Here is a 22,380-nt window from a genome sequence, read left to right as displayed (position 1 = left end):
GATGGATGGATGGACAAATGGATGATGGATGACAGATGGATGGATGGATGAATGGATGGATGGATGGATGATGGATGACAGATGGATGGATGGATGGATGGATGGATGGATGGATGGATGGATGGATGGATGGATAGGTGGATGGATGGATGGATGGACGGATAGGTAGATGGATGGACGAACAGATGGATGGATGAATGATTAGGCAGATGGATAGATGGATGGATGGACAGATAAATGGACAGATGGATGGATGGACGGATAGGTAGATGGATGGATAAATGGACAGATAGATGATGGATGGATGGACAGATGGATGGATGAATGGATGGATGATGGATGGACAGATTAATGGGCAGATGGATGGATGAACAGATAGGTAGATGGATGGATGAATGAATGGATGGACAGATACGTAGATGGATGGATGGATGGATGGACAGACAGATGAATGGACAGATGGATGAATGTAGGGATTAATGAATGGATGAACAGACGGACGGATGGATAGCTGGGCAAATGGAGGGATAAATGTTTGGACAAATGGAAAGATGGATGGATGACAGATGGCTGGCTGGCTGGCTGGCTAGATGGATGGATGGATGGATGGATGGATGGATTGACAGAGACATGGACGGATGGAGGGATAAATGGATGGCCAGATGGCCTGTTCTGTTGAAGAAACAAAGTAAACGAGCAGCGTGGTGGTAAAGTGTAGAAGTTAATTATGAGCTAATGGAACGTTCCATCAAACCAGTGTTTCTTGTTTGAGAAATGTTTGTTCTATAATCCTGAGCAGTTTAAAAACCTGGACAAAGACTTCTGCCCTCTTCTTCATCCTCTGTGGTCTGTGGCTGACGTCACAGTTGAGAATTCAGTCATAACTAAGAACATCATTTCAGAAATGACCAGACTTTCCCTTTAAGCCTGATTTTAAGGTAGTTCCACAAGAGAGGAGCCTGAGAACTGAAAGCACTGCCTCCCATTCTGCTTTTGGAAACTCTAGAAACCACAAGTAAACCTGTAGTCTGAGAGTGAAGTGCTCTGTTAGGAGAGTATGGAACAATAAGATATGTAATATAAGATGGAGCTAGGTTGTTGAGAACTTTGTAGGTTAGAAGTAAGATTTTGAATTCTATTGTGAATTTCACAGGGAGCCAATGGAGACAAGCTACAACTGGAGAGATGTGATCTCTCCTTCCACCTCTCATCAGAACTGTAGCAGCAGAACTTTGGATCAACTGAAGACTCGTTAAAGTGTTTTCATACATGTCAGGACTGATGTTTCCCTTGAGCACACTGTGTTCTAGAAGCTTCATCCAGATGTCTGTTTTGGTGCAGTTTGCTAGAAGTCCTTGTCAGTGGGCCTGCAGGGTGGTGCAGTACTCTGAGCACAATTGAACAGATGGCACTAATTAAACCCACTGACTCAGAAATTACTGTAGTATTCTTAAGTTTTGCAGTGAGTTCCCTTTGACTCTGCACAGCTTTTTATACACCCCTCGAATAAAAAGGCAGATGTATAATGGTATAGATTTCTCTTTAAATATCCTGATGCATGCTCAATAATCCAGGTAGATAAATCTAACAAGGTTTAAAGAAGAAGAAGAAAATGAAGAAGAAGAAGAAGAATCTGTCCAGTTGACCTCACTTAACCTTATTAGACTCATCTGTAAAATTTCTCTGGGCCATAACTTAAGATATTTAAACTTCGATTACTTAACAAGTTATCTTTTCATCACCCCAGCTTTAAGATCAAAGGTTATAAAAAGTCTTTGACCTGGCCGTTGCTATGTGCTGGTCATAAAATTAGAATATCATAAAAAAGTTGATTTATTTCAGTAATTCCATTCAAAAAGTGAAACTTGTATATTATATTCATTACACACAGACTGATATATTTCAAATGTTTATTTCTTTTAATGTTGATGATTATAACTGACAACTAATGAAATCCCCAAATTCAGTATCTCAGAAAATTAAAAAATTACTTAAGACCAATAAAAAAATGATTTTTAGAAATGTTGGCCAACTGAAAAGTATAAACATGAAAAGTATGAGCATGTAAAGTATGAGCATGTGCAGCATCAATACTTCGTTGTTGCTCCTTTTGTCTGGATTACTGCAGTAATGCAGCGTGGCATGGAGTGGATCAGTCTGTGTCACTGCTCAGGTGTTATGAGCCCAGGTTGTTCTGATAGTGACCTTCAGCTCTTCTGAATTGTTGGGTCTGGTGTGACACATCTTCCTCTTCACAATACTCCATATATTTTCTATGGGGTTAAGGTCAGGCAAGTTTGATGGTCAATTAAGAACAGGGATACCATGGTCCTTAAACCAGGTACTGGTAACTTTGTCACTGTGTGCAGGTGCCAAGTCCTGTTGTAAAATGAAATCTGCATCTCCATAAAGTTGGTCAGCAGCAGGAAGCATGAAGTCTCTAAAACTTCCTGGTAGACGGTTGTGTTGACCTTGGACCTCAGAAAACACAGTGGTCCAACACCAGCAGATGACATGGCCCCCAAACCATCACTGACTGTGGAAACTTGACACTGGACCTCAAGCAACATGGATTCTGTGCCTCTCCTCTCTTCCTCCAGACTCTGGGACCTTGATTTTCAAAGGAAATGCACAATTTATTTTCACCAGAGAACAAAACTTTGGACCACTCAGCAGCAGTCCAGTCCTTTTTGGCTTTAGGACAGGTGAGATGCTTCTGACGCTGTCTCTCGTTCAAGAGTGTCTTGACACAAGGATTGCAACAGCTGAAACCCATGTCTTGCATACATCTGTGCATGGTGGTTCTTGTAGCACTGACTCCAGCTGCAGTCCACTCTTTGTGAATCTCCACCACATTTTGGAATGGGTGTTGTTTCACAATCCTCTCCAGGGTGCAGTTATCCCTATTGCTTGTACACTTTTTTCTACCACAGCTTTTCCTTTTCTTCACCTCTCTATTAATGTGCTTGGACACAGAGCTCTGTGAACAGCCATCCTCTTTAGCAATGACCTGTTGTGTCTTGCCCTGCTTGTGCAAAGTGTCAATGGGTGTCTTTTGGACAACTGTCAAGTCAGCAGTCTTCCCATGATTGTACAGCTACAGAACTAGACTGAGACCATTTAAAGGCTTTTGCAGGTGTTTCGAGTTAACTAGCTGATTAGAGTGTGGCACCAGGTGTCTTCAATATTGAACCTTTTCACAATATTCTAATTTTCTGAAACTTTCTTAACCATTAAAGTGTATTTATTAAGGAAAGTTAAACTGAGACACACCTTTACTATAATGTTGAGTAAACAAATAATTGTTTTTAAGTGTTAATCTTGTTCAATTCTAGTCCTTCCGTGCACACTCCCGCATCCGCCATTTCGCATCCAATCAATTTTTGGCACTTCACCAGCCCACATTTCCGGGTGGTCAGCGGTGATCCATAATAGGTGCAACTTATAGTAAGGCAAAGTGACGTATTTATGTTTTTCCACTTTATTAGACATAATTGAACTGATGCGACTTTTAAGGCGGTAAGTACGGTAAATAGTTTTTTCATGTTGCTGCACACAAGCTTTTTAACACAGTGGTATTTAAATAAAAACTTCTGGTGGAACTACGAGGCAGCTGCTAGTTATGAAAACAATCCAAGAAATGAAGCCATAATAGAAACTATGTAGAATAATTTGTCTAAATGCAGAAACACTCTGATAAGTGACAAATGTTCAGGTTGCGCTGTATGATGATGGAGTGTTAGTGACATTGTTGAACTTGATCTTTACAGTCTCCTGTGCTAAAGGCCCAGACTGTCACCATCTCAGACGTCTCCAACTCCCTACGAGGAACCGTGGCCTACAAGGACGTCCCGTTAGTTCACACTGAAACCAAGACCATCACCTACGAGTCTGCACAGGTGAGGAGAACGGAGGGAGATGCAACCTCCACAGTGACTTCAGGTGTTTGTAGGCTGATGAGAGCGGACAGAGCTCCACAGTAAACATTAGACAAGAATCCTTTAAAGAATGCGTATCACCCGCCACCTTTCATTCCACTGTTGGAATTAAAGATCATCTTTTGTGGAGCTTCTGGTGACAAGAAGCCTGCACTGACACTTTGGTGATGGTCTGAGCTCACAATAAATATTTCAGCCTGAATTAGGAGTTAAGATTTTGTATTTTTACAAGTTTACATGTGTAAGATTCTGTAATTAAGCATATAAAGGTTTCTGACAAAAAAAAGTTTCTCATGACCTGAACCTGTTTGAGGCAGCTGACAGCAGGTCCAGCCCCATGGGGCATGATACAAGCTTCGTTTTGGACAGGTGACCAGTTTAAATGCGGACAGCTAACCATTCAAACACAAGAACCTCTTCTAACGTCTGTGTAGCTGCACCAGGACCTGAACACACTAAATCTCATTTGAGCTCTGTCTGAGTGAAACAACCTCCTCTTTCAGACGTCCATTGTTCTGAGAAAAAGGGATCAACTACAAGTTATACAAAATACCAGAAAGCAGTTTTTTTTAACCAAACATGGTTTTAAACATTGGTTGCAGACTTCAGGCGCTTTTTGTCCTTTGTCGTGGAGCAAAGAGAAGAAACTGAAAACACCCTCTGTCCGTCTGTGCATGTTGTGAACACGATAACTTGAAAAATAAGTGAGGTACCATTTTTCCTTTTTGGGGTGTGGCTGCATTTACGAGTAAGAAAGGTTTCTTTCACAACTTGGGTTGCATCAAAATCCAAGATTGCTGCCACCATATAAATGTTTATATATGTACCAGTAAATAGAAACTATGCATTCTAGTTTTTATATTGCTTAAAAGTATATCAAACATTTTTCAGTCAGGTCATCTGGACAGTTTATTTATTTTTTTCTTCTGAAATGTTTCATCTTCCATCCAGAAGGCTTCATCAGTCAAGGAAACACACAACACAAAACTGATTTTTCCCCCAACAGCTTACTCCAAAGTGGAACAAACCAGTTATGTTGGTGCTAAGATGGTGTCTTTGGCACACCCCCACCTCTGTTGCCGGCACTCTTCCTCGTCGACAGTCATGTCAAACTGGTTCAAAACAACACAGTCCATGCTCATGAATCCAGGTATACAATCCAATCCAGGTGAAACGTTTCAGCACAAAAAAAAGAAACTGTCCAGATGACCTGACTGAAAAATGTTGCATTTTATACTTGGATTATTGAGCATGGACTTTATTGCTTAAAAGTATATTTTCCTCAAATGATTTGGGTGGCCCAAGATTTATCTGAGGGGGCCATGGCCACCATTGGCCAACCCCTGGCTCCTTCATTGCATCTGGTAGTGGATAAAATGTCTCCCTCCACTCGCCAGGATCCGTCACTGCGCTGCCTCTGAAAAGAAGAAGAAAAACTAGACTCCAGACTCTGGGACCTTGATTTCCAAAGGAAATGCAATATTTACTTTAACCAGAGAACATAACTTTGGACCACTCAGCAGCGGTCCCAGGCGAGACGCTTCTGATGCTGTCTCTTGTTCAAGAGTGACTTGACACAAGGAATGCAACAGCTGAAACCCATGTCTTGCTTACATCTGTGCGTGGTGGTTCTTGAAGGAATGACTTCAGCTGCAATCCACTCTTTGTGAATCTTCCCCACATTTTGGAATGGGTGTTGTTTCACAATCCTCCCCAGGGTGCAGTTATCCCTATTGCTTGTACACTTTTTTCTACCACATATTTTCCTTCCCTTCGCCTCTCTATTAATGTGCTTGGACACAGAGCTCTGTGAACAGCCAGCCTCTTTAGCAATGATCTTTTGTGTCTTGCCCTCCTTGTACAAGGTGTCAATGGTCATCTTTTGGACAACTGTCAAGTCAGCAGTCTTTCCTATGATTGTGTAGCCTGCAGAACTAGACAGAGAGACCATTTAAAGGCCTTTGCTGGTGTTTGAGTTAATCAGCTGATTAGAGTGTGGCACCAGGTGTCTTCAACATTGAACCTTTTCACAATATTCTAATTTTCTGAGATACTGAATTTGGGGTTTTCATTAGTTGTCAATTATAATCATTAACATTAAAAAATAAACATTTGAAATACAGTATATCAGTTTATGCTATGTGTAATGAATGAATATAATATACAAATTTCACTTTTTGAATGGAACTACTGAAATAAATCAACTTTTTCATGATATTCTAATTTTTATGATCAGTACCTGTATATTTTAAGGTGTTTTAAACCATTCCCACACTTTTCAATGTCCCTAACACATTTCTAAACTCTTAAACCTTTAAAAAAATATTAATTTTATATGGGTACTCACCAGAGAAGATGAAGATGCAGAATTAGCTGTGCAGTACTGATGATGATGAAGGCGATGAAGGTGACGAAGATGAGATGTAACCAGGGGTTTTGGCTTCATCCTTCATAATAAAAGTGCAAGATGGCATCCTTTTCCAGAACAGGCCCATTTCGTCCACGTTAAAAACTTGTTCAGACAGGTAGATCCCCTCGGCGAACAGATCTTTGGACGTCATGTTAACAAACTCCTCCGCTCCTGCTGTATCAGCGGACGCAGCCTCTCCGTGCAGAGAAATACTCTTAAGTCCAAATCATTTTTTACATATGTCGAACCATCCCTTGCTAGCACTAAATGCAGTTGGTTCTATGGTCGAACCAGTCAAATTTTTGCATATATTTCAAATGGTAAATTATGGATTTATTAAAAATATATATATATTTTTTGTTGCCAAACTGCAATAAACTGAGTCCACAAAAGTCTAACTGTGAAGTAGCGAGGAACTACTGTATACACCTTAGAGCTGTCATTTCTAACCCAAACCCAGAGCCCGACCCAGATTCTGAACCGGGCTGGGCCATAATAATGGGATTAATGTGCAGGCCGCACCAGTCTCGGGCTTTGATGCGGTTTTACGAATCATACAACACAAATAAAACTAAATAAGAATGCACAATATAAAATTGTGTTAATCTACTTCTAGAGGAGGAAGCAGTAAGTTTATATGCTTACATTTTTTCACATAGTTCAGTTATTTAGTTTAAATGACAATACCTGATCTTTGTACCATATAATATATAGTTTTAAGTTTAATTTTGATTGAGATAAACCTTGTTAAAGTTGTGTTGTTTTGTGGGTCTGTAAACAACAAGGTCAATATACATATAAACATCATTTTAGTTTCCATTTATTTTACAGGTTGGGTTAGATTTGGTCCATCCACTTTCAGTCAGACCCACCTGGACTCATTGATGGCAGCACCACCAGTGCAACCATTCATGATGCTTTGACCCAACAGTGCTTTTCAGTTATTTAAAAAATGTGTTTTTAATCTTCTTCATAGATTTTTATCTGCCACCGTCTATTTGTGTTAAACATCCCATTTGGTTTTAAATTCCACCACAGCACACAGAGGGTTTAAGAGTTTTATTATATTTTTTTTTTAACCATTGTTTCTGGAAGCTCTGCAGTTTTAGTGTACAGTATTTTCATCCCCTTCAGTTGTGTTTACTACTCAGAACCACATTTTACTTTCACAGCTCCAACAGGTTGTTGGGATCAAAGGCACCGTTTTATTCTAGTTTAAATCTTTCGTTAAAAAGGAGATTTATCATTATTTAGAGAAGTGCTCATCTTCTGCTGCCATCCTGACTTGTGGGGTTCCTCACAGGTCTGTTCTCGGTCCACTGCACTTCAGTATATACTGTATATGCTGTCTTCAGGGTCCACTTTCAGGAAGCAAAACATCCCTTTTCATTGTTTAGCTGATGAGATCCAGGTCTGTGTGAAGTCGGAATGTATTAAACCTACTGAAACCACAACTGATCTGTCCATTAAATCTTGTTTTTAAACATCAACGCAAATTGGACAGACGTCAACAGCTTTGAAAAATAATGTAATGTCCTCAGTAATTTGTTTTTTGCACCACTGCTGTCTTTCAAACCAGAACAGACCAATACAGTTGCTTTTTCCATTGAACACTTATCTCCAAAGGTGGAGCTGTATCTCCCCGTCGAAGACCTGGAAGGAGGGATTCACAGCTGTAACGCTGTGTGTGCTGGGTTACATCATTGTTTACACACTGTGCAGAACTTGGACTTGATTTTAGGATCTTGCAGTTTGTTGTTAAAGTTTTTAATGGGCTATCTTTGTCATATTTTTATGATCCCCTGAATATCTACACACCATTTAAAGTCCACTGGCCTACCAACCAGATTTTCAATTTTCCAAAATTCTAATTAAAATTTAAAGATATTCTGGCTTTTTTAGTTGTTGCTCCAAATGTGTGGAATAGTTTACCTTTTATTACACAGATCCCTGAGACTGTTTGCTTGTGTTTAATGTGCTATAGAAATCAAATGGGCATTGGTTATTCATCAAGAGGTTATGGTCTTGCACAGAAATGTAGAACAGTATGTGATATTTACAGGTATTAGTTTTCTTTCCAAGGGAAGTATATTCTTTGTCTTGTTAGAGCACAGGGTCATTCTTTCTGTTCCAGCAGTCTTAAAGGTCTCGCTGGTTCTAGGTTGGTTCCATGAACCTGGTCACAATCACAGTTGTAGCCTAGCTATAATGGCAGCATGTCCAGTCCTGCTTTAAATTGTGGAAGTTTTTGAGTTTACACAAAACATCTGTAGTGAGGTCATGGTGGTTTATCATCCCAGTAGCAGCTGCAGCCTATCATGCTCATATTGTCAGGGGCCCTCTGTGTTCTTACAGACTTGTAGACTTCACTGAGAACCTTCAAAGACCATCCATCCATGTTCGGACTTCTTTTTACATTGCAGCAGGGTCATCATCCGTGTGAACTACGTTTGACATATAAATCATATTTCTGACAGAACTCTAATTGCCCCCCATCATGGAGCAAAGAGGGAAATTGGAAATACCCTCCATTCACCCATTGTGAGCTGGATAACTTGAAAAATAAGCAAAGCGCCAACTTTCTTTTTGGTGTGTTGCTGCATCTAGGTTTAAGCAAAGTCAAATCGAAAATTGGGTTGCCATGTCAAAATCCAAGATGGCTACCACCATATCTATTTGTTAACCAACCACCCTGTCGTTTGAATGAAATATGATTTCTAGTTTTTATATTACTTAAAAGTATACCAGTCGACCTGACTGAACAATGGTGGATTTTTTACCTGGATTATTGAGCATGAACTTTGATGACTTAAAAGTATAGTTTTGTCGAATGATTCGGGCGGCCGAAGATTGATTTATGTTGGCCAAGCACCCCATTGGCCACGCTCTGGTTCCATCATTGCACCTGGTGGTGGATAAAATGTCTCCCTCCACTCTCCAGGATCCATCACTGTGCATTGTCTCAGACAAGAAAAAAAAACCCTGTTCTTTTCCATAGTGTCACTCATAACTAACTGAATATCTAATGCCAAGATGACATAACATCCAGTTAGTGAACGTTAGACAAGTCAGAATTATATTGTGAAGTCTTTTTCACATTACACCCTATAATCCCTGGGTTTCACTGTCATTCCATCTCCACATGTCGTGTTAAACTTTAACATGGACACTTTCCACAGTTTACATACGTAATTGTTTCTAAATGTTTGAAAAACTTTTTTCTTTTTTGTTATCGGGTCTTCAGGTAAAACCAATATTCAAATGCTTGGCTCAAGACAGGACCCAATATTGAAATGTTTATTAAGCCAGGTCAGTACACCAGTGGTCAGCCACACATGCAAATATGTCCCAACTACAAAAGCTAAGACAAAGTTCAAACACGTTAAGTAGGTTAAGGGCTAGACTAATATTATTTATGCCCAATTTGGTGCAGATCAGATGGAAAAAAGGGATTTACACCAACATCAATTGTCTTGAAGCAACAGTGGAAATCACACAGTTCCAAAGAAACACACAGATACCGACAAAAATACAAGAAATGTAATTTATTCATCTGTAATCAGGTGTAGTTTGAGGTTCCTTTGGTCAACAGGTTGAGAATAAGGCCCACAAGTAAAACACAAATGTGTGTTATGTGCATGTTAAAACTTAACAACAAGAAGTGTAATCTTAAGATGTAACCTTACTCACATCATGTTTTAAAGAACTTCAGTTGTTAATAACATTTATTGCCTTAAAAGATTATCAATCAAGTTTAAAACTGATACTTTGTAATAGTTAGTTTGATTAAATATATGTGTAAAACACCAGAATGGTGTCTTTGATCTAAAATTGTTGACTTCCTGTTGGATCTTGGAGACTTTTTTCCATGAGTTGTAGAAAATGCGTATGTAAATTGATAATTACGCATGAAACCAATCCAAGTGGGTATTATTCAAGGTTTTGTAATTATGGGGATATGTTTAAGGCAGTTTATTTCATATAAGCATACAAAGAAAGGTTTGTGTTTCAGTGGGGCCTTCAGTAGGTACATCCTTCAGAGCTTGGTACTTCTTATAGACGAATGATCTTTCTACAGAAACTATGGCTAAGAAAGGAAAGTAGTTACCAATGTGATGACTAAAGCTCCTGGTGGTTTTCAGTCCACATGTTGTATCAGTAGATGTGAACCCCTGAGAGTTGATGATGTGATCATTGATGTGCGACATCCTAGTCTTTTGAATAGACAAAAAAGAAAACAATAAAACTACATATTTAACACAAGGCTCCAATTGTAATCAAGTCTGAATGCATGTTGTGTTAATACGTTCCTGAATAATGCTGAAAAGCTAATTTATCTCCTCAACAGCCTGTGGATAGCCTTCCAGAGAAGGACCCAGGAGTACTGCTGAGTGCCCAGACAATCACCTCTGAGACCGTCAGCACCACCACCACAACTCAGATCACCAAGGTCTGTGCACAGTCCCACAGCCAAGCAACATGAACACCTTAATCTGACACATGGCGGTGTCATAAAGGGACAAAACTATTCACGCACATAAAAAAGACCAGATCAAACTGAGATGACTTAAACAAAAATGTAAATGAAATGTTGGAAATTTCCCATCCCAAAGGGTCAGGGTAATGTCCAGATTATTTTCTCTTTAAGAAACCAGGGGATCAAAGACAGGATTCACAACAGAACCTGGTTCCTGAAATAATATAAAGTCAAAATAGCCCTTAAGAATCAACAAGGCATGTTACTGAAACGTGTGATTAGACCATGATCATATTCATTCATTTTTTTGTACTTGTCTAATTCTGTTCAGGGTCGTGGGGTCCAAGCTGTGTGCTACACCTTGGACAAGTCGCCAGTTCATCATAACACCAAATAACATAGCTTGCATGTTTTTGGATTGTAGGGACACAGAAACAACTCTCACGTGCACGGGAAGAACATGCATACTCCACACAGAAAGAGCCCAGGCAGGGTTTAAACTCCAAACCTCCTGGCTGTGAGGCAATGGCGGCCAACCACCGTTCTACTGAGCTGTCTGGTGTAACTATACAAACAGCAATATTCCATTTGTGGTGCTAGAAAAACGTGTACTAGTAAAATGATCCTTGAGCCACAAACAGGAGTTTTAAATGGAAGTGAACATGTTGCTGTGTTCATTCGTCCTCATCTGCTCACAGACTCATGTTTGTGCTGCTGTTGTTTTGGCACATTGTTTTTGTACCATTAGTGCTTAATGTATTCTTAGTTTAGTGAATGTAGTATATTCTTAGTTCATGACTCGGATCTTACTACGGTTTTGCTCTTTACAATTTGTACTTTTGTTGGGTGTAACTGGGACCCTGTGTACATAGTTTCGTTCCACCTCGTGCACCACATGTGATGTGAATGGCAATAAAAATCCTTGAATCTTGAACATATTCAAGAAAGTGTGGCTAAGTTAAATCCAACAAAACTCAAGCTAAACGTCCAAACAAAATGCGGCAACAGAACTTTATAGCTGAATGCATTGCTGCTGACATTTGAATGGTTCATCGATGTCGTAGGGGCAGCCATAGCCCTGGTGGAGCACTGAGAAAATGATAAAATGACATGACCTAATCAGGTTTCTGAAATGGTCTTGGGTCAGATGTGTGACCTCCTGTTTGTCGCTCCCCTTCCTGATGATGTTTGAGTCAAGCTGCTTCGCTACCTGTATTCACTTCAACTAAAATATTCTTTAGTAAGCCCCAGGAGGGAATTGTTTGGTTACAGCACTTCGTGAGAAGAGCAATAAAGGAAATGATAATAATGCACAGACAGATCTCAACACGGTGACTTAACTATAATGGAGAAACCAGAAAGAATAATAACAGAAAACACAATAACAGCTTGTTTGGTGTGGAAGTTATGTGGAATATGGTGAAAAGATAAATTGTTGCACCTGGAGTTCTCTCAGTCTGGAGCTGAACAATCTGCAGGCACGAACAGGAATGAGTTCCTGTGGCGTTCAGAGGTGCTTTGTGGTGGAGTCCATCAACTGCTAAATGTTTTTCTGCAGCTGGTCAGGAACCCGTAGAGTGGCTGTGGGTTATCATCTGACCTTCTTTATAGTTTCAACAGCCTCCTTCTCTTTGATCAAAGAGTTCAGGTCCACCCCAACAACATGAACGGGTTTTGGATCATTTTGTTCAGCCTGTTGGAGTTCAGTTCAATTCATTTATATACAGTGTCGCTCCAAGTCTCAGTGGAAGTTGTGTCAGTGCACTGAACAGAAACATTCACTTACATAAAAACGACAGTTTGTAAAAGTTCTCTATGTAAGGAAGCAGCAGACTGTGTTGGCTCGTCACTTTGTCGCAGTCTCCCATCCTGAGCAAGCACTAAGGAGACAGTGGAAAGAAAATGAACAGGAAGAAACCTCCAGCAGAACCAGGCTCAGGACGAGTGGTCATCTGCTTTGATCAGCTGGGTTTGAGAGGAACAGGAAGGAGGAACATGCAAACACAGAATGGCAGGTCCACATGTACTTTCTATATATTGAATCTTTCTACTCAATATTTTGGTGAATCTAAGATTTGAGAACTGTTTCCTTACACAATCCTAATGATGTCTTTATTTTTCAGGGGTACTGAGTTTAAATTTAAAGACGCTCAAATCACCACTGAAACCAGTTCATATTTACAACTTACTTTTAAACACTTTGGGATTTATAAGTGTGTTCTGTTAAAGGAAAATGTTATTCAGTGGCAGGAAGCTGCTGAGGGATGGTAGAAAGTCTGTCAAAATGAAATATAAAAATATAAATTAAAATTATTTTTAAAATACATAAATTATCTACTCTACTGTGTAATCTGTGTAGTTAAATTATGGTAGTCAGGCCAACTAACAATAAAGTTAATAGGTGAAGTCAGTGAGTGTAAGCACATTGATTCTTCAAAGGAAATTTTAATATAGTAATGAGGACAGCTTGGCGGGCCAACTTTGGCCCGCGGGCCCCACTTTGGGCACCCCTGAACTATAGGATTTATCAAAAAGGAAAGACTTAAGCCTAATATTAAAAGTAGACAATGTGTCAGTCTCACAGACAGAAACTGGAAGTTGGTTCCTCAAGAGAGGAGCCTGATAACTGAAAGATCTGCCTCCCATTCTGCTTTTGGAAACTCTAGGAACCACAAGTAAACCTGTAGTCTGAGAGCGAAGTGCTCTGTTGGGAAAATACAGAACAGTAAAATCTGTAATATAAGATGGAGCTAGGTTGTTGAGAACTTTGTAGGTTAGAAGTAAGATTTTGAATTCAATTCTGGATTTGACAGGGAGCCAATGGAGAGAAGCTAAAACTGGAGAGATATCTCTCCCACTAACTCCAGTTAAGACTCTGGCAGCAGCGTTTTGGATCAACTGAAGATTTTTTAACAAGTTTTTGGACACCCAGATAATAAAATAATTGCTCAGCTTTCTCAACTGGGAAATCTCAATCCAGAAAACTCCTCGGATGAGAAGTGAAACGTCTTCAGCTCCAAAATAGAAGTCCAGTTGTTTTTGTCTTTAACCTTTTATGAAAGATAATCTAAGTCACTGCTCTCTAGTGCATTACTCTGCAAGACATAGGAAAACAACAATGTAAGAGATTCTTTCAATTTGGTTGCAACGTCCTCTGATAAACACCTACTGGTATAATGAAATTTACTCTTAGTGGCTGTGCAGTCAGTTACTGTAAACTCAAACGTTATTTACAAATGGTCAGACAGAACAAGATTTTGAGGATGTATTATTAAGTACACTGTGTGTGTCACTGAGTGAGGAAAAATGATTTTAAACGTGACCAGGTCGGTAGTGAAGTGGGAGCTTAGCCTTAAGCACTAAACTTACGCTGGACCGTCACCCAGCCACCCTGGGGTTCCATCTGCTCAGAAACTGTTGGAAGACTACTAAAAGGAGCTAGTCTCAGTGACTCCCGCTGCCTAAGGGGACCTGGCTTGCTAATGGTTTTTCTATAGCGCAGAGCCAAGCATCCAGTTCATACATCCTCTCCTCCAAAGCTACTATAAGACTACATTTAATTCATGTACCATTATTGCTAAAGGAGGCAGAGGAATAACATCTGACACACAGAGCAAGTGAAAACAGAGGAATCCGGGAGAGAACTGGAAGTTATGCTAAATTAATGCTAGCAAGATCTAGCAGATCCCAAATACACTAATAAAAACCAGAAGTGTTGAAAGCTAAAAGGTTTTCAAGCACAATCCAATAGTAGAAAAACAACTGTATTGAGGGTGTTTGTGTACTAGAATGTAGAACTGTGCAAAAGATACCGGTAGATTTCATTCATTCATTCAACCTTTATTTAGACAGGTTAATCCCATTGAGCCTCGGGGATTCATTTACAAGAGAGACCTGAATTTTAACAAAGAATGATGACAACAGTGGACAACAACGACAACAACAGACGATCATAAAGGATGCGTACAAATTCAAAATTATTTTTTAACAAGTGAAAATAAAATGGTAATTTAGAGAATAATTAAAAGGAAAAGTAGTGGGAAAAGCAGCTAGGTTGTAGGGAGATGTAGAAAACTAAAAAAAGGAACATGTCTGCATTGGTTTTTGCTATGAACTTAGAAGATGTTTGAAGTCACTTAGAGAGGTCAAGGTCGAGATCTTTAGATCTTTTTGTAAGATATTCCAGGAAACAGGAGCGGAGTAGGAGAAGGCCCTTTTGTCTAGTTCAGTCCTCACTGAGGGGACACTGCAGGTAATAATGTTCTGAGAGCGCACGCTGTAGCTGCACTCACGCAGAGACATGTAGGAGGAGATGTATGAAGGCAGCAGACCAAGAAGTGATTTAAAGATGAAAATGTACCAGTGAGAGAGTCTGCGTGAAGTTAATGATGTCCAGTTAACCAATGAATACAGGGTGCAGTGGTGGGTACGATAATCACAGCCAGTTATGAATCTTAGTGCACCATGATAGACAGCATCCAACATCTGCAGGGTTCTTGTAGGAGCATTCAAGTAAATAATGTCACCGTAATCAATGGAGGGAAGGAAAGTCACAGATACAAGGTGTTTCCTAGCATTCAGAGTTAGACAGGATCTGTTTCTGAAAAAGAAACCCAGTTTAACTTTCAGTTTCCTTACTAGGTTTTCCACATGGAGCTTAAAAGAGAGATGCGAATCGACCAAATATTAATAGGAATTGACAAACTCAATAGGAACACCATTTGAGGATGAAATCAGAGGAAGAACTGCTGGAACCGACTTCTAAATGCATGCTTCTAAATGGGACTAAATGCAGTTGTTGTGTGTCATCACTGATCTTTTCTTATGTGCGGGTGGTTGGTATGCCGTCAGTACATCACTTAATTGAGCCTCAATGCCAACTTACCTTTCACATGTTGATTGTTACAGCACTGTTACTACCTTGTTGGACAAGATAAAGGTGCATTAGCTGTGGGCCATTCAGAAATATCACTGAGGTGGCCAGAAGGCACCTAAGGACTGTAATTGACAATATTGTCAAAAGACTGCTTGGACTGCAATAAATCATAGACTGTTATGCATGAATGAATGGTAGCTCAAATAATTTAAAGTACCATGCATTCATTTTCTGCATGCTAATAGTCCATTTGGTCAGTCCAGCAGACACTGGGCCACACCTGGTTTACATGTTAGTGATGAGAGAAGAGAAAATTAGGAAAATATAGGTTTACAGTAGTCCCTCGTTTATCACGGGGGATCCATACCCTGAAGCCCGGCGGTGAGTGAAAAACTACGAAGTAGGAATACAGTAGTCCAAGTTCAAGTTCAAATACATTAAACTTTATATTAAGGCTTTAGAAACCCTTCCCACACTCTTGGAATGTTCTAAACTCTTAAACTTATGTCATTTTAACAACATATGCTACTAAATTTTACTTACTAGCTCTGCAGAACATTAACAGCTCTGGTTTTGGTCCAACTCTGTTTTATTCCGACGGTTCGTTTCTGCAGACCTATCCTGCAGAAATGTAGCCCACAATCAGTCCTCTAAACTCTTAAATCTACCAATTTTAACAACATACAGTACTTATACAGTATGTACAGGAGCTACAAAATTTTACTTACCAGGCTTTGCAGTACAGGAGCAGCTCAGTTCCGGTCCGACCCAGTAGATGAAAAAAGTCCCAGTACATTATGACTGAAGACCACCGCTCCATCCAGCTTGATGTGTGTGTGCTGCCGCCCAGGATTTAATCCACAATCTCTGGCCCGGTCCGGACCAGCATCGCACGGCCAGAACCTGACTGAACCCCGCATCTGTCTGTCATCTGCAGATCCCAGGATCCAGGTCACACTGATTCTGGATCAACTGCAGCCCAGCTACTCAGCAGTGAAGATACAACATGAAGGATGAGTTCAACTTCAGAATTATTTGTGACTTTCCTGCCAGTCCTGTGAGCAACAGAACTTACAGAACTTCTGACTTTGCTGCAAAACGTTCCCTCCATTTGCAGAAAGCAGTAGTTGAAAGAGCAGTGTTGACTTCCGGGAAGTGAACTGGCTTCTGGGAAACGTAGTTCTTTAGACTGGCAAAACAGTGAAGGCTTAATGAAAGAAAACTACAAAATGGCGGCACTTAAAAAAAAAAAAAGTACACGTACAGTACTTTAAAAAATACTGCAACAGAGCGAGTCCGCGATAAACGAACCGCAAAGTAGCGAGGGACTACTGTACCGCAATAGATATTGATGATGTCATTGTAATATATTTTGATTTATCACACAATTCTTCTAATATCATGCAGCCATACAACAGTTACAGTTTTCTCACAACTTGTCACTTTACATTTTATTTCAAGCTAAAATGTATTAAAAAATCAAAAGGGCTGCAGCTCAAATGGATTCAGTTTTCTCTCCATCATTTGTCTCAAGTTCTCCATGAAGGATTGTATATCACCCATCACCTTTTATGCCAAAGTTTTAGACTAAGATCATCTTATGTTGAGAAATGACAGAGTTTAAAGTGGTTTTGTTCAAATCTTGAAGTTGTTTTTGTGTTTAAGGTCAATTAGTTTTGATCTTGAATTTTTGCCCCTCGTCGCAGAGCAAAAAAGAATTGGAAATACTCTCAGTCTATAGCTCTGTATGTAAACCGACCACCCCTATCATTTAAGGAAACTATGCTTTCTAGTTTTTGTATTGCTTAAAAGTATAGTTTCATCAAGTAATTGGGATGCCTGAATCAGAATCAGAATAAGCTTTATTATCATTGTACCGAAATACAGTGAGATTATGTTCGTACAGTCATCTGAAAGATGGGCAGAGTGCACGTTGCCGCTGCTACTGGAGCGCAGCCCCTTATCCTTTTTCAGAATAGGTTTTAGATAGAAAAGTGGAAAAAGCCATGAGGATAGGATAGTGGCATTACAAAAATAGATCTATTCACACCTTGTCCTATCAGGGCATGATTTAAGACATCAAAAAAATAAAAAATAAACCTCTACCAGCAACATTTATAAACGCATTACATATGCATTTGACGACAAGATGATGAGATTTGTCCATGAAGCACTTCCAGATAGACCATAGTCCTGATAAGATGTTGGTGTCAGCCGGCACAGTTCTGATAAACCTGCACAGATGTTTTTGGGGTGGGGGGTATGCGATAGACTGAGCTTTTCCTTAGTTTACACATATCCCAGGAGAAATTTGATAAGTCAGCCTGCTTCTGAGGCCAACTGGGGGAGTCAGATTCAGATTAGCCACAATTGTTGATTTTTTTTTTCAGGCAGACTGTTTTTTTCTTGTCAGTCTTGAGTCCTACTGGTACTTTCAAGATCCAAAATGGCCAGATTAGTGGGTATTCCACTGGTCCGTGCTTATGAGCTCCTTCCAAAGTCGTCTCCAACATAGTGGCGAGTCCCAGAAGCTGCAGGTGGCCTACAATTCTCACAAATCACTTCCATCTTACGGTTTAGCTTGTAAACCAGCTGATTTTGAGTACTTAAAGCACGAACCAAACTTTCACACAGACTCTGCAGTTTGGCATTGCTGAAACTCCTGCCGCTGTCTTCCTTAATACCCGAGAACATAGGAATCTGTCGATGCCAAAAAGCAAAAACCTTGCTATCATGAATCCAATTATGTAAATCTTCAGCGTACTCCTGAGACAAAACGGAAAGACATGAGCTCCCAATACATTACATATCCTGCTACATGAGTCTCAGTGGGGCATGAGGGCTCTCCAGGACCCTGACGCTTTGTTGAAAAGATTTTTTAGATTGCGTTGAAAGTCCAGCTGACCAGATCCATGACACTAGTTTTCCTTTTGGAAGATATGTATATAGGAGCTCCGATACACAGACAAAGAACAAAAAAGCAGGAGGAGAACAGGAGAGGGAGAGAAAAGGCATCTGCCTTGCACGAAAGTGGGTGCAGAATCAATGAAGATTAATCTATGGTGGTTAAGGCCACCATCCCCCCCAAAAGTTGTTCCCAAAAGTTAATTTTATTGTGTAAGCACATCCACTGATTATGTTCTGAGAGTTTCATTAAAATTTGTCTTCTGGTTCATGAGAAATTTTACTAACAATGAACACAGCCACACAAGTAAAAGCATTACTACCTGACTTTTGTTGTTGGGCAATAAAGATGTGATCGTGGATTAAACCAAATAGGAGATAAGTTTGAACCGAGCTGTTATCATTTATGATTATGTTGTGGTTTTGTTGTTTTCTCACTGATTAAAGCAGCAGAGATGGTGACAGATGCACCTGGAATAAATGAACCTACGTTAGATGGGAGTTCTGTTTTCTTCACAGCCACTGATTAGATGACAAGTCTTGGAAAATATGACATCTTGTTGTGTTGTTTTGAATGCTGCCTGTTGATCAATACATTTAATCTACAGCACCACCTGGAAGAGGCTGGACCTTATTTTTCGCAGTACTGGATCACAGAATTTGCAGGAGTTGTGGAGCGCATTAATGGAAGTCACGGAGCGGCTCCAATGCGTCATCATTTAAAGAGCATGTGCAAGACTGAACACCTGCTATCTATACTGCATTTTCTAGAAGTCAGCTTTACCTTTTCAGGGTGTGTTTAATTTGACATCTTAAGGAGCACTAGCATAGCACCCACCTCCGCTCCTTACACCGTACAGCTGACCTCAGCACAGTCACAGCATGGAAGAGTTACAGAACAAGCATTGGGACTTGGAGGAAAAATGTCCCAGGCTGAGGCGTTAAATCTATGTTGTTCAAAATTAGTTGTCTGTGCAACTTTCTCATTAAAGTTGCCAAAAATTTCAGCAGGGGTCTTTATGTCTGGAGTTTGCATGTTCATCTCAAAACATGAGTGGGTTTTCTCCAGGTACTCCAGCTTCACCCCATTGTTTAAAAATGGCTCCAGTTTAGTCTGTAAATACACCCAGGTGGATTTTTGCAGCTTTGATCGCCACATACATTAATATAGATTATTAAGTACAATGTAAAAAAAAAAGTAAGTTTTACTTGTTATTACTGATTATTAGATCTGGGCATTTAGAGCCCAGGATATTTTCTAAATAACTCTGGATTTCAAGTTAAAAGAAATTTAAAAATAGCTTTATTCAATTCAAGCATTATGCGACAGTTTAACTTGTTTTTCCATAAAAACTCGAGCACGTTAAGTCGTGCTTTCTCTGCTCTTCATACAAGCAGCAAAACAAAACATCATGCACTGTTGAGTCTGCACCTGGGAGGGAATACGTGCGTCCTAACAGAGTTGACTTGAAATAAAGCTCAGATATTTTTGTGCAGGGGTACAAACCCTGAGATGATGTGCATTGGTTGGTACTTAATGTGAACCACTAGGTTTGAGTTGACCATCATCCTCCAAAATCCTGCTCGTTAGGTTCACTGGTGATTTCAGATTAGACTCAGATGTGAGCGTCAGGTGTTCTGAGTGTTTCTGGCTGACCTGTTGCAGATGTAGCACCTGTCGACTGCTGCAGCAGCTGACAGCTCAGCCCAACCCACAGTCAAGTCTGACATCTGCAATAGGGTCAAGGATCAGTAAATTAAAGAGTTGTCAGAAGGGTCGATCATAATTCAATTCAATCCAGTGTATTAATATAGCTCCAAGTCACAACAAAGTTGTCTCAGGGCACTTTACAGGAACATTCACATAAAAGCCAATTAGTAAAGTTCTCTATCTAAGGAATCCAGCAGACAAGATGAATCTTGGCTTCGTTGCAGTCTCCCATCCTGAGCAAGCACAGTAGCAACAGTGGAAAGAAAAAACTCCCTTTTAAAAGGAAGAAACCTCCAGCAGAACCAGGATCAGGACAAGCGGCCATCTGCTTTGACCGGCTGGTTGAGAGGACAGGAAGGAGAGACAGACGAACACAGAATGGTAGGTCCAGGTGTAGGTTCAGGTATAGGTCCAGGTGTAGGTCCAGGTGTATCTGAAAGACCAATAAAAACACATGTTGAGGATAGAAAAAATAATTACAGTCTAAGCCTATAGCAGCATAACTAAGGGACAGCTCAGGAAACCCAAGCCGATCCTAACTATGAGTTATCAAAAAGGAAAGTCTTAAGCCTAGTTTTAAAACTGGATCATGTGTCAGCCTCATGGACACATTGGAAGTTGGTTCCACAAGAGAGGAGCCTGATAACTAAAAGATCTTCCTCCCTTTCTGCTTCTGGAAACTCTAGGAAACACAAGTAAACCTGCAGTCTGAAAGTGAAATGCTCCGTTAGGAAAATATGGAACAATAAGATCTGTAATATAAGATGGAGCTAGGTTGTTGAGAGCTTTGTAGGTTAGAAGTAAGATTTTGAATTTTATTCTGAATTTGACAGGGAGCCAATGGAGAGAAGCTAAAACTAGAGAAATATGATCTCTCCTGTCAACTCTCATTAAAACTCTGTCAGCAGCATTTTGGATGAGCTGACAATTTTTTAAAGAAGTATTTGGACACCCAGATAATAAACCATTGCAATAGTCCAGTCTAGATGTGACAAATGCATGGACCAGTTTTTCTGCATCATTTTTAGATAAGATGTTTCTAATTCTAGTGATAGTACGCAGATGGAAGAAGGCAGTTCTAGTAACGTTTTTAAAGGTGTAAGAAAGGTTTTTTTTTTTCAAAAATTGGGTTTGTCAAGTCAAAATCCAAGATGGCTGCTGCCATGTATACTGTATATCAGACTCAGAATGCTTTTATTATCCTTTGCACAGTGAAGTACAACAAAATTACTTTCCGTACAGCCGTCTAAAGATGGACAGAAGTGTACAGGGGGCCGCAGCTTCAAAGATGCGCTGCCCTTATTATAAATTATATAAATTATATGATATGTAAACCAGCCACATTTATCATTTGAGGAAACTGTTTTCTATTTTTATATTGCTTAAAAGTTCAGTTCTCTCAAGTGATTGGGGTTGCTGAAGATTATTTTATGGTGACCAAGGCCACCATTGGCCACCCCCTGGCTCCTCCATTGCATCTGGTGGAGGATAAAATTGCTCCCTCCACTCTCCAGGATTCATCACTCTGCAGTGTCTCAGGCAAGAAATGACAAACCTCTCCTCCGTTCTTCTCCACAGTGCAACTCCTACTCATTTAAATATCTTGCACCAAAAACATTAAGGTTTACTTCATTCCCTGTTCAGTTCCAGTCCAGGAAAACACTTGTCTCTTACTTCTGCAGTAAAAGGGACAAACTGATGTAATTTCTCTTTGGGCAACACAAATATCTTTTTATTAATGCGTATTTTATTGAACATGAATGTTTGTGCTCTGCTTGTGTTGTTTTAGACGGTAAAAGGTGGGATCTCTGAGACCCGAATTGAAAAGCGTATCGTTATTACTGGAGACACGGCCATCGATCACGACAAGGTGAGGAATAAATTCAAAGACCTGAAACATCTTCCACACATTCATTGTGTGTGTATCATTGGGAGCAGCTGTGGATGAGTGGTTTGAGCAGTCGTCCGCCAATTGGTGGATGGGGGAGTGGTGGCGCAGAGGTTAGAGAGGTGGGCCTGTGATCCGAAGATCGCCGGTTCACGCCCCGGCCCCGACAACATCAA

The 22,380-nt window shown here is 40.1% G+C and overlaps 1 protein-coding gene across 3 annotated transcripts in view; it reads left to right on the top strand.

The window, feature by feature from the left end:
* The window catches only part of epb41a (erythrocyte membrane protein band 4.1a), a 79,161-nt gene that overhangs the window by 46,078 nt on the left and 10,703 nt on the right, over positions 1–22,380 (top strand). For all 3 annotated transcript variants that reach the window (XM_037693110.1, XM_037693109.1, XM_037693107.1), the window contains 3 exons: positions 3,771–3,899; positions 10,697–10,798; positions 22,106–22,186. In XM_037693110.1, coding sequence (XP_037549038.1) covers positions 3,771–3,899; positions 10,697–10,798; positions 22,106–22,186 — 312 coding nt within the window. The remainder of the gene's footprint in view (positions 1–3,770; positions 3,900–10,696; positions 10,799–22,105; positions 22,187–22,380) is intronic.

This window comes from Nematolebias whitei, chromosome 19, assembly GCF_014905685.2.
Source record: "Nematolebias whitei isolate Nwh7 chromosome 19, NemWhi1, whole genome shotgun sequence".
Classification (NCBI taxonomy): Eukaryota; Metazoa; Chordata; class Actinopteri; order Cyprinodontiformes; family Rivulidae; genus Nematolebias; species Nematolebias whitei.
Note: the sequence above shows the minus strand (reverse complement) of the source record. Positions and strands in the feature narration are given on the sequence as shown.